Source organism: Fistularia commersonii, chromosome 23, assembly GCF_037954325.1.
Source record: "Fistularia commersonii isolate RoL2024-O1a breed Wild chromosome 23, RoL_Fcom_v1.0, whole genome shotgun sequence".
NCBI classification, from domain to species: Eukaryota; Metazoa; Chordata; class Actinopteri; order Syngnathiformes; family Fistulariidae; genus Fistularia; species Fistularia commersonii.
This window is the reverse complement of record NC_141306.1, coordinates 2,453,588-2,467,174: the sequence shown is the minus strand read 5'-3', so window position 1 is coordinate 2,467,174 and position 13,587 is coordinate 2,453,588. Positions and strand designations below refer to the sequence as shown.

General features: G+C 43.9%; 1 protein-coding gene across 1 annotated transcript in view; it reads left to right on the top strand.

Moving 5' to 3' along the window:
• The first annotated feature begins 420 nt into the window (after positions 1-420).
• LOC147220613 (netrin receptor DCC-like) overlaps positions 421-13,587 on the top strand; it is an 88,172-nt gene continuing 75,005 nt past the window's right edge. The window contains exon 1 of the mRNA XM_086170103.1: positions 421-858. Within this exon, the coding sequence (XP_086026229.1) occupies positions 726-858 (133 nt within the window). The 5' untranslated portion in view covers positions 421-725. The remainder of the gene's footprint in view (positions 859-13,587) is intronic.

Sequence of the window (13,587 nt, the reverse complement as noted above, 5' to 3'; positions counted from 1 at the left end):
ACACACACCGTGTTCCCCGGGTGACCAGAGAGGGCAGGAGAGTTTAGCGAATGCCTCCCCGCCGCCGCGCCGCCCCTCCCGGGGGCCCCCGGCGGGCCCCGGCGCTCCGGCTCCGGCTCCGGGCTTTACCTCCGCCTCCTTTCAGATCAATGGCTCCACCATCCGCCAACGTCTCTCCACCCAGAAAGAGAGAGAGAGAGAGAGCGGAAGAGAGAGAGAGAGAGAGAGAGAGAGAGAGACAGCCCTCCTCCTCCTCCTGCACGGCTCTCTCCATCCGTCCTCCCCGGCAGACGGAGCAGACCTCCGGGAAGGCAGGACTCGAACCCCCGCCCCGCCGCCGCCCCGCCCCGCCCCGCCGCCGGTGCGTGTTTGACAGAGGAGCCGCTGCAGGAGTGGGGGACCCGCCGGAACTTATTATTAAGGATTTCTCCTTTTTTTTTTTTTTTTTTTTTTTTAAATTCCCTTTTAATCAGGAAGGGGGGGGATCTCTCTATTTTTTTTTTTTTTTTTTTTTTCTGAGGGGGGGTCGGTTGTTTCACCCCCCCCTCTATCCATCCACCCATCCATCCCTTCTTCATCCTCCACCTCCCGGACTCCAGCTTTTCCTTCCCAAGTCTTGAAGTGAGATCCGGTGGAAGAGACCCTTCCCTCGGACAGACCGACCCCCCCCCCCCCGCTTCCCACCCCCCTTTACCGGGGGTTCTCCGGTACCGGAGCCGGCCAGCATGGAGCTGCCGGCGCGGGGATGTACGGCCGGTGTCCGGGAGGAGCTGAGGATGAGGCGGGGAAGGAGAAGGACGGAAGCGCCGCCGCCGCCGCCGCTGCTGCTGCTGCTGCTCCTCTGCTGCCCGCCGGCCGGTGAGTGAACACGCACGGCTCCCGCTTCCATCCCGCAGTGTGTGTGTGCGCGTGTACGTGTGCGTGCACATGCGGGACCACGGATGTTGGTGGTGCAGCCGCAGCCCGGAACAAACCGGGGATGGTCACCGGTGCAACCCCCATCCACTCCCTCACACACACGCACAAACGTGTGTGTGTGTGTGTGTGTGTGTGTGTGACACGTCCGCAATTTCAGCCTCTCAGGTGGATTTCACCTGCGGTTTCCTCCGTGTGATGATGGATTGGTTATTGATTGATTGATCAGGTTGAGGACCTGATGATCAGATGCAGAAATGTGTCCATCAGGGACTTTTTGAAGATCAAACTGCTGATTTTGGGTTAAAAAAAAAAAGGTTTACAGATTTGACTTCTTCCTCCTCCTCTTCTGTGATGATGGTGATGATGTTGGAGCAGGTTGTGTAGTTTTGACTTGAGAAGATATATTTTTAGATCCGGTGTGAAGTTCTTGATTTGCTGCTTTCATTGAACTTAGACCTCACCAACACACACACACACACACACACACAAAAAAAAGTCAGAATCTTGACTTGACATTTTCGGACCTGCGTCAACCTCACTGTCTCTTTTTATGGTGTCATTTTTATTTTAAATAATTTCATTCGGTTTTTTTTTCTTGCATTTTTATTGAATTTTCTATTTATTTTATCAAATTTTTCCACTTTTTTATTTTCATTTAAATCTATATTTTGCAAATATGCGTCCTTAAGTAAGGTGCCACAAATAAAATATATTATTAATATTTTTATTATTATTATACCTCTGGTTCGGCCTGCTTCATGGTCCACCTGAGACCAAAACCGGGTGACGCAATTGGTCAAAGTCCTCGTCTTGGCGAATCAGGAAGTGGCATGTTTAGACAGAAATGTGTGTGTGTGTGTGTGTGTGGATGAGTGGAACCCATGTGGAAGGGCACATGGAGATGGAGAGTTTGAGGTTGCGAGAAGGTCCGAGGAAGTGTCGGGGTGATGGAAGGAACACGAAGGGAAAGGAGGAGGAGGTGAAGATGAAGACCTGGAGGTTCTTCTTCGCAGAGGGAGGATGGAGAGGATCAGATGCATTAGATGTTCTGGAGATAACATGAGACCAACCTGTCCGAAAGGGAGGAGGGGGCACATAAACCTCATCCCCCTTTTTATTTTTGAAATTTTTTTTTTTTTTTTTGGTGCTGACCAATCCAATTTCACTCTATTTTACTAAACGCTGTCACAGCAAGTGACCTGCTAGCATTCGGGGTGAATTCTCTCTTCTTTTTTTTTTTTTTTTATGATGTTTTTCCAGAGAAAATCCTCCACAGGTTGTTGCGCTGGATGAAAGGATCCTCTAAAGCAACTGGAGGGAAAAAGAAAAGAATAGATGTTACATTTCTTGAAAGCACTTGACTTATTTTACTTGCGGTTAGCGCTTGAGCTGCACAGCTAGGAGGTGGAGGTCTTTCTGTGTGGAGGGTCCATGTTCTCCGAGAACATGGGAACAATGAGAGGGTAAATGTTAGCATGTCGCCATATGATCTGTGAATGAGAGGTTGAATGCTAGCATGTCGCTATACGATGTGTGAATGGGAGGGTGAATGTTAGCATGTTGCTATATGATGTGTGAATGAGAGGATGAATGTTAGCACCCCGTTATATTAATTGTGAATGAGAGAGTGAATGTTAGCATGTCACGATAAGATGTGTGAATGAGAGGGTGAATGTTAGCATGTATCTATATTATGTGTGAATGAGAGGATGACCTTTAGCATGCCGCTGTATTAGTTGTGAATGAGAGGGTGAATGTTAGCATGTTGCCATATGATGTGTGAATGACAGGGTGAATGGTTGTTTGTCACTATTAGACATGAATGTAAGGGTGAATTGTCACATGTTTCCACCTTGGAGTCAATGAGAAGGTGACTGGTTGTTTCTTTATATGACTCGTAAATGAAAAGCTGAATGATTCTCTGTCTTTATCAGACATGAGAATGAGAGGGTGAATGGTCATGTTGCTATATATCTTGTGAATGAAAGGGTGAATGGTTGCACATATTCAAATGTTCAGGAGGCTGAAAGGTTGTTTGTCCCTTTATGACATGTGAATGAGAGGGTGAGTTGTTATTTGTTTCCATAAGGCGGGTGAATGAGAGGTTGAATGTTAGCATGTTGCTATATGATATGTGAATGAGAGGGTGAATGTTAGTGTCGCTATATGATATGTGAATGAGAGGGTGAATGGTTGTTTCTCAATAGGACATGTGAATGAGAGGGTGAATTGTTATTTGTTTCCATAAGGTGGGTGAATGAGAGGGTGAATGTTAGCATGTCGCTATATGATGTGTGAATGAAAGGGTGAATTGTCATGTTTCCACAAATGTGAATGAATGAGCGGGTGAATGGTCACATCTCTCTATATAACTTGTGAATAAAAGGGTGAATGGTTGTTTTTATCCAAATTTATAGGCGGGTGAAGGATTGTTTGTTCCCTTATAACTCGTGAATGAGAGGGTGAATGGTTGCTTGTCTCTATATGGCTTGTAAGTGAAAGAGTGAATGGTTGAATCCTTATTGCGGGTGAACGGTTGCACGTCTCCATTTTCAGCCCAGCGATCAACTTGAACGAACGAATGAAGTGTGATTTTTAACTTTTTTTTTTTTTTTTTTCCCAAAATGAGAATAACCACCTGTTATTGCGCTGTACGTACGGCACCCATCTCCTCGAAGGGGCGACGCAAACACATTCATCCGTTCATATATCCGCCTTCGTGCTGCTGCCGTCCCCTCCGTGAAACGCCGCTCCCCGTCTTCCAGCGGACGACGACCCGCTCCACGCCGTTCGCTTTTATTTGCGAGGTGGAAACACACAACATCTGACAGCTCGCTGCTCTCGCCCTGCTGCAGGCCAGAAGCAGGACGCCATTCATTTACTGTCAAACAGCCGGAGGGAGCGAGAGGCATTTAATCTACCAATAAAGCAATGACATTTCACCTCTTGAACTGTATCCTGTTTTAAATACACAGGATACAGGCAGTACTGAGCACCCTCACACACACACACACACACACACATACACGGATACGTACACACACATGGATACGTACACACACATGCACGCTCTGGCTGCCGATAAATTATCTCCCAACATTTTAATTTTGCTAATTGGTTGTCGGACAGTAGCATCCGCTTCTGTGCACATCCGCGTACACACACACTAACACACACACACACACACACACACACACACACACAGACACACACACACACTGTAGCTGAACTCTCCACTCAAGCGGCAGCTCAGTGATAAAAAAGGAAAAAAAAAAAAGTTCTGTCGAAGTGAGCGTTTATCGGTGTGGATACTGTACCCCAACACACACACACTCTCACACACACACACTTTTACGAACAGCAACGCGTCCCACTGACCTTCACCAAAACGTGTTTTCGGCCTCCTCCAGGTGTATCAAAAGACGTTTAGAAATTATATTGGCTCCGTCTTTGCAGCCAGAAAATAAATCTTGACTTTGGATTTTTGATGAATTATTTTAGAATAATTCCGGTATTTTCCGTCAGAGCTCATTCATAAAAATCTCCAAGCGGGTTAAGATCACTTCGGGATTCGTGGGACGGTAAAGACGGCAATATGAACGTTGTACGCCGATGACGACGCGGCGATTGCGCGTTATTTGGGACATCGACAAAAAAAATCGAAGGTTGGTGGTGCGATTCCGGAAGACGAGATGCTTCGTACACAATTTTACATAATTTTACATAATTTTACATAATTTTACATAATTTCCAAATTTCTCCTTTATTAATCCCTCACAGGGAAATTCATTTTACTTGTAAATACACATAAGCTACATACATTTTTATATAATTCTTTTTTTACATACATTTAAATTTTTCTTTCTTTCTTTCCATCTCCTTTTTATTACTTTTTTATTATTCCTTATTTTATTCTTTATTTTTATATAAACTTTTTTTTTTAGATTTTTTTCCCACTTGACTCCTTGTAGCAGCTTTCAACAAAAAGCAATTTCCCCCTGCGGGATCAATAAATTATTCCGATTCTGCTTCACGGTAGCCGGAGTTGGTGAATGCAGTCCAATGTGAAGAAAGTTTGGAAAGCGCTGGCCGAGTGGAGTCTATTTATGTGCCTGGAAAACAAAAAAATTAGAAGGGAAGCCCATCCAGGTCAGGGTTCAGGATCTGCCGCTTTGATCGCCGTGTCATTTCCTGTTAGCTTCTATTGAGCGATTAGCATCCGAACAGTTGTGACTTGCAGGCTTTTTGTTCGCAGGCTTTCCCCCCGGTGGCCCCGCCGTGACAGCGGCCATCTTTAAACCTCTTTAAACCTGTCACTGTTTTGCGGCGGCGTCCAAACACATCGCCGCCGGTGGTCGTCCTTCATCGCAGGCGAAGCCGTGTCAGATGTTTACTTCTCCCGGACGTTTAGGAGTACCGTAATTTCCGGACTATTGAGCGCACCTCAATATTAGCCGCACCGGCTAGCCGATCGCTATCTCGGGCTTCCTCCTGCGCGCTAAAACCGTCAAAGTCGTCTTCTTCGGTGTCGGAGTTGAACGGACTCAGAATTTCCTGGTCATTTCATCGGTTTAGCGGCGTGAAGCTTGTTAGCGTTCCCCAACCGAAAAAGTCCATATATTAGCCGTGTCGTTGTTTACGTGAAAAAAGTCGCGGCTAATCGTCCGGAAATTACATATTTATTTGCAAACCAGACATTGGCGTCTGATGTCGGTTATTTTAAGCTGTCCTCTTACGGGGACAGTGTTATTATTATTATTTTTTTTTTTATTGCGTCTGAAGCTATGAACGTTTTCGTCATGTGTCGGTCCAAAGTCTCAAGGATCTAATAAATGTCTAGCATAATTTCCAGGACTGTAAGCCGCCATTTTTTTAAACAACGATGCAGCTAATTTATGGATTGTTTGGGGCCATCGACCTTCACGCCGCCAAAACTTTTCGCCTCGTCCGATCGGACCGAAGAAATGACCCAGAAACTCTGAGGCCGTTCAATTATGAAACCGAAAAAGACGACTTTAACGGTTTTTGCGCGCGGGAGGAGGATGAAAATAGCGATCAGCTAGGGTAGGACAAAGCGGGGATAGAAAATAGATCAACTTTGCTTGTGTTATTTATTATTTATCTTTTTCATTAACCGTGTTACAGCCACTGTTTAGAAAAAAAAATCATTTCCTGTACCTATTTGTGGATGTTACAGGTATGTATTTAATTAAAAGTAAAACAAACAAAAAAAAAATGTTTCCAAACATTTCCAAGAACCTTTTCAGGAATGAGGCTATTTTTGCGTACATTAAGGTAAGTATAGGAACTACAACCTCAGCGCCACAAACTATCTTAGCATTAGCAAAAAGCAATTCCGGTACGTGTTCGTGATTGTATATATTTAATTAAAAATAAAGTTTCTGTGTCAGTATCTCATGTTACAACATGGACACCTGCAGCTTATAAGTGTGGCCCATATATGAACACATATATATATATATTATTTCGTAATTTTTAGCCTAGCGGCTAATATTCACGTTTGCTCAAAAGTCAAGAAATGACGGTACTTTCACACGCGCTGGTTGTTTCGAATTTTAAAGTTTCAACCCGAGTGAACCTCCTGTGTGTTTTTGGACTGTGGGAGGAAACCGGGGAACCCGGAGGAAACCATTGCAGGCACATGGAGACTCCACACAGTCACAATCCAACCAGGGACCTTCAAGCGCTAACTGTGCTAACAAAGCGCAGGGTTTTTTAGCAATTCCATTGGTTTGGTTAGCTTGCGTCAGCGCAGTCTTCAAGTTCAACGGCAATGACGGTCGGAGAGGCCGAGGAAGGAAGCGAAGGCTACATGTTGAGATACTTAGCGGAGGAGCGGCGTCGCATGGCGAGACGTCATCTTTGTTTTTGTTTTAGCCTCCTCCCTAGCGAGAGAAAGTAAAAGTCGGCGGGATTCGGAAAGGTTCCGCCTTCGCCCTCCGGGTCTGATCAAAACATCCCTACCGGGTTGCTTTTCTTTGTTTTGTTTTCTCGCGTGTATTGTTGTTCCACCTCCTCGTCGCTCCTCTTGTCTCCCGGCTAAGGCGAGGATTATCACTTAGCGCGCCGCGACCCGTCTGCTTGTAAGCCTCCCTTAAACTCTGCATGTACGCATGCAAAACCCTTTGTGAGCATTTAGACCCATCAGATTTATCTTGCGGAGCTTTGCCTTTTATCCAGCCGGGATTTGTTTTACCGCTCTTTCGCGACTCTTTTTTCCTTTTTCTGTGTACTTGACATTCACTTTATTTGGCTTCCCTCGTTCTGGGTAGCGCAAGATACTGAATTATGAATTTGACATTATAAAAGCCTCAGATATATACATCGGCCGTTCGATGTCTTCTGCTCCAATTACGGGTTTACGAAAATGGAAATGGGTAAGACTTCCATCGCTTAAATGCGTCCCATTAGGCTTTTCCTTCATTAGCTTGCTGATATTAACATCTAAATTGTGATACTATGAAAATTTGGAGTCAGGTCTTATTTATATGGTAGCAAATCCCAACGCAGTTGTATTGCAGGTTTGGACCGCCACTCTTTAAGATGAGGTGCGGGAACCTAGCGTCGCCCCTGGTGACGGCGCCAAGGAAACGCTGCTCCGGCTCGATGTCGGCGGCCGTCTAACTCGGGCAGGATAAAAACAGCAATTAGAAATCTGATAAAGACAACAATGGCACAGTGCTTGCTAATAATAACAATAGCGCTAACACATGCTAATAGCTAACATGATCGTTTAAAAAAAAAAAAAAATTATATTCATTCAAACTTTATTTTTATTGCTATTCGATGTTGCCCGCTAGGTACACGACAGGAAATTCCTGATATGTGAAAACGACTTGGCGGAGAGAGAATTTCTGGTTTCTGGGAAAAATGAGAGAGGGGCATGGCGGGATATCTCACCGCTGAATTAGCCACTAGCTAGCCTCGCGCTAACGATAAGCTTTCTCAAAAAGAGAGGAAGACGGTTCCAATGGGAACACTTAGACGGGTGTTGTCATTGCTAAGCTAGCTAGCTCCTCCCGTCGCGGCCCAAAGTCAAACCCCGACCCGTTTGCTTTCCAGCTTTAGCAAGGTTCTGCAGGACTCCCGCGAGCCAACGTCGCTACTTATCCGGCAATAACACTTTAGCGCCGGTCCGATGATGTGTCCTCGTTCGGATTTTACAACATCCCGTCCTCCGACGTCACCTCGCGGGTGATTTACGAACGTTTTCCCTTCGCTCTAGTTTTTCTCAGCCCGGGGACGACAAACAAGGAAGCGACGAACGGGAGTGAAATTAAATTGAATCAAGGGTCGCGTTGAAGCTAAAAGCTCAACGCCGTAAAACCTTTTCATTACGAGGCGCCGGCGAATAATGAAGTCAAAAATGATCCATTAAACAGATGCGTCCGGCTTTTAATACCAAGGAGATGTGAAGGTCAACATCCATCCGTTTGGAAAAGTGTTTGATGGAGATGCCGGCCGATACATTAGATATTTTTGATATAAAATCCAGTCTAAATAGAGCTTCCAATGGATACCAGGGTGTCCTGATGAACCAAGTCCAGTCATTCACTGGACATTGGAATAGTTCATTATATCTTCACGTCTGGACCATGAAGGGTCTCCAGTGAGGCTTTTCCTTCATTAGCTTGCTGATATTAACATCTAAATTGTGATACTATGAAAATTTGGAGTCAGGTCTTATATGGTAGCAAATCCCAACGTAGTTGTATCGCAGGTTTGGACCGCCACTCTTTAAGATGAGGTGCGGGAACCTAGCGTCGCCCCCGGCGACGGCGCCAAGGAAACGCTGCTCCAGCTGGATGTGGGCGGCCTTCTAACTCGGGCAGGATAAAAACAGCGATTAGAAATCTGATAAAGACAACAATGGCACAGTGCTTGCTAATAGTAACAATAGCGCTAACACATGCTAATAGCTAACATGATCATTTGAAAAAAAGCGATATTCATTTTAACTTTATTTTCATTTCTATTCAATGTTGTCCGCAAGGTACACGATAGGAAATTCCTGATATGCGAAAACTACTCGGCGGAGAAAGAATTTCTGGTTTCTGGGAAAAATGAGAGAGGGGCATGGCGAGATATCTCACAGCTGAATTAGCCAATTAGTCAACATCCATCCGTTTGGAAAAGTGTTTGATGGAGATGCCGGCCGATACATTAGATATTTTTGATATAAAATTCAGTCTAAATAGAGCTTCCAATGGATACCAGGGTGTCCAGATGAACCAAGTCCAGTCATTCACTGGACATTGGAATAGTTCATTATATCTTCACGTCTGGACCATGTAGGGTCTCCGGTGAACCTCCTGCTTGCTTTATAGACTGTGGACGAACCTGAGGAACCTTTGCAGAAAGTGGAGACTCCAAACACAAAAACCTCATATCTGACACCGTACCGACCAATTTTGTCGTCTTCTCCGTGGAGGTTCTCGGTCAATCTTCTTGTCGATCTTCTTGTCTTGGCAACTGGACTTGTACTTCTTCACTTTACAGTGTACTTCTTCTGGTGGCTTGTTACGAACCGTTTTTCGCACTATAAGGCACACTTACGTTCTTTATTTTTTCTCAAAAATCAGCCGTGCACTTTATGTGTGAGTTCTTGTTTGCTTACCGACCAATTCGATGTTGTAAACTGAGCTCAAAAAGCGACAAAGCCGATTGGATGTCGGACGTTTCCCACGTTATAGTAAAGTTGGTCCTTGGTTGAATACGGGTTGCAGTGTCAGACAACGTTAAAGGACTCAGAAAATTAGAATATTGTGAAAAAAGTTCTTTATCTTCTGTAATGCAATTACAAAAATAAAAATTTCATACATTCTGGATTCATTACAAATCAACTGAAATATTGCAAGCCTTTTTTTATCATCTTATTATGGCTGATTATGGCTTACATCTTAATAAAACTCAAAAATCCTATCTTGAAATATTAGAATATCGTGAAAAAGTAATTTTTCTTTTTTTTAATTGCATTACTGAAGGTAAAGAACTTTATCACAATATTCTAATTTTCCATGGAAAAGAAAACACTGGAAGCAGCAAATAATTTTTGACGTCTACAATAAAGGTACCACTGTATATATTTCTTTTCATTAGCTTTAATCTTTATATAAACAAGTGTGTATGAAATCTACAAAGTGCTACAGAGAAAATTAAATTTTATTTATGGAATGAACACATTTTGAACATTTTGAGCTTTGGGCTTTCCAAATGTGTGTAGCGTAGCCTTGACCTGAATTTTTAAAAATAAATTGGGAAAAAAATCACTGTGTCAGTAAACAATAATAAATAAATATTTGCAAAATATCTTCATAAATATTTATTTTCCCTGGTTTATGGGACTTCTGCTCCTGAACTTCTGCGCACAGCATCTGCAAATCGGGACTTTACCGGCTTCGGCGAGTGAGATGTTCGTTTTGAGCAGCTAAAAATAATAAATATAATTTTATTTTAATATTTAAAGATCACAATAATTTTCCAACTTAGAACTAAAATTAAAAAAAAAAGGAACTAACACAAATAAAATACACTCTCCTGCTCAACTTCACCACAATATTCTAATTTTCTGAGACACTCCTGTCGACATCTGATTATGTCGTCTAAAATACGGTACATATAAGAGTTGATTGTATAAGAGCTGCATTGTATTTAGCCGTGAGCCAAATAATAGATAAAATAATTTTGGATATAAATCATCAGTGCTGACACTTTCAAATTAAGAGTAACTTAAAGTAATACCGCAATGATTTATGTCCTGCAAAAAGTAATTTCTCACTGATTTGTTGCTTATTTGCTGCTTTTTTTGCTGATTTATGGGTCGTTTATTGCCGATATTCTACAAATGCATTCCTGAAATGCAGATTATTCTTTTTTCGTTTACTCTTGCCAGTTTCGAGGAGCGGCTTGATGACTTCTAATTAACTCCTCGGTGAACTTAATTGCTTGATTTATTTTTTATTTATTTCTTCACGATGGCAATTTCTCAATAATCCTTTCACACAAAAAAAAAAAAAAAAAAAAAGAAAAACAGTCTGCGGAGTAACGATGCAGCTTCGGCTCAGTTAAATATCGGCTTTTTTATTATTATTTTCTTGCGAGTCGGAGAAGGTGGTTGCCTACCGATGTCGTGTTTATTGTCACCTCAGATATGGAGCTCCTCTGCAAGAAGGGGCGTCTATTAGCATCGGAAATTAGCATCATTAGCGTCATTAGCATCATTAGCGTCACTAGCGTCGTCACGGGGCTACCGTGGCTTCGCATGCCCGATGACACCGAATACGAATTTAGACCGTTTACCAAATATAGAATCGTACAGCTAAAACGGCTATTTCATGGCGTCGTCACGTCTTTGGATCATTTCTTGGGTGAATGTGATGGGGAAAAAAACGTCTCTCCGAAGACGCCTTTCGAATGTCTCCAGGCGGCGGGTCCGTGTTAAGCCCCGCCTCCTCGCTTTACGACCCCCGGCGTATCGGAGAAGATACATCGGTCACGACCGACCGGCTTTAGATGTCGTAAAAGATCCGTAATGTGACGTCCCAGTTCGGCCGTTTTCAATTTGCGCGCCCGTCGGTCGGACGTAAAGTCATTTTCGCGCGAAGGTAAAAGATGGCGCCGCGTAATTGTGATCTATTGTGATACGGCGGTTCGGCCGTAGGTGTGTGTCGGCGTTACCGATGTGGTGTGTGTCGCCGGGGTCCCGGGGGTTGATTGCCGGGCGGAATTAAAGTGACTCGGCGTGTAATCACCGCCAGGAACAGTGGATTAAAGAAAAATGAACGAGCGGCGCTGAGATGATAACCGACGCTCACGACACTTTAATTTGCTTCTTTCGTCTTCCTCCTCTCTCGCCGCGAACGGGAAGTCATTTGCAAAGCTGAAGGTGAATCTGGCGTTTCCCGCCCGTCAAAGAGACGGTCAGATCTGAGGAGAGAAAATCTACTGTATATTTAACGAGACCGACGTCCTCGCTCGCCTCGGACCAGCATATCTTTGACGTTCCCTGCCGGGAGGTGATATATAATTGATGTTTGCCTTTTTGTTATGTTTTTTTATGAATATTTGGGAGGGGGGGGGGCGGAGCCTATCCCTGCTGTCATTGGTCAAGAGGCGGAGTCAACCCTGGACCCGTCATACCGAGACATACAATCATTCATTGCTTGATGTGTTTAATGAAGAAACACAACCTTTTCTTTCATTCATTCACACGTCCTATAGAGACGTACAACCACTCATTCGCTGACTCATTTACTGACTCATTCACTGACTCAGTCATACACTGATTCACTCACTCATATGTCAAATAGAGACATGCATACATTCGACCTCATTCTTTCACTCATTCACAAGTCCTTTATACACAGAACCGGTCACTCACTCACTAACTGTAGATTCTCGCACTGACTCAGTCACTGACTCACTCACAGACTCATGGATTCCCACACTGACTCAGTCACTGACTCACTCACACAGTCATTTGCTCATTAACTCAGTCATTCACTCACTAACTCAGTCACTCAGTCACTCACTGCTTCATTTACTGACTCACTGACTTATTGATTCACTCACTGACACAATCTCCGGCTCATACACTCACTCATTCACTGACTCACTGACTCACACAGTCATTCGCTCACTAACTCAGTCACTCACTCACTGATTCACTCATTCACTGACTCACTCACTGACTCAATAATTGACTCATTCACTCACTAACTCACTCATTCACTCACTCACTGACTCATCGATTCCCTCACTGACTCAGTCACAGACTCGCTCATTCACTGACTCACTCACTTTGTCATTCGCTCACTCACCCATTCACTGACTCATTGATTCACTCATTCACTGACTCACTCAGTTACTCAATAATTGACTCGTTCAGTCATTCACTCACTCACTCATTCATTGACTCATTTACTGACTCACTGACTCATTGATTCCCTCACCGACTCACCCACTGCTTCATTTACTGACTCATTGATTCACTCACTGACTCAATCACCGGCTCATTCACTCACTGATTCACTCACTTCCATGTCAAATAGAGACATGCATACATTCACCCTCATTCACACAGGAGCACCATTTTAGGGGCTCCACTGAACCTCCTGCATGTTCATCGCCTGCGGGAGGACCTGGAGGAACCCGGAGAACCCTGGAGGAACCCCACATGCAAACCCCACATGTGGGAATCAAAGTGGGGACCTCCTCGCTTGGCAGAAACAAAAGAATCCGTCGGAGGAAGGGGCCCAAAATAAGCGTTGAGCTGCTAACTTAGAATCGCGCTGTGTTTACACTCCAGTCATTAGACTGATTCGTTGCCTGCATTACATTTAAACGGCCGCTTGTTCAGATTTAATGTTAAGGAGACCTTTATCTGATAACGGTCTTTACAATCTGTTGGATTAATGAAAATGAAGAGACAAGGTTTGGCTGCAGACGTGGAAATGGGAGTTAAAAACCTTAATGCTTAAATGGACTTGAAGCAATAGCACTGAAAAGTTAAATAATGACATCATCAATCTTCACTGTTTGTTTCAGCAGCTGCGCCGAGTTCCTTTCCAGTCACGTATTTTTTCCGAATTCGCCCGTAAGGATGGCGGCTGGAGATCCTCGAAGAAAGTCTGACTCCCGTCAAAATTA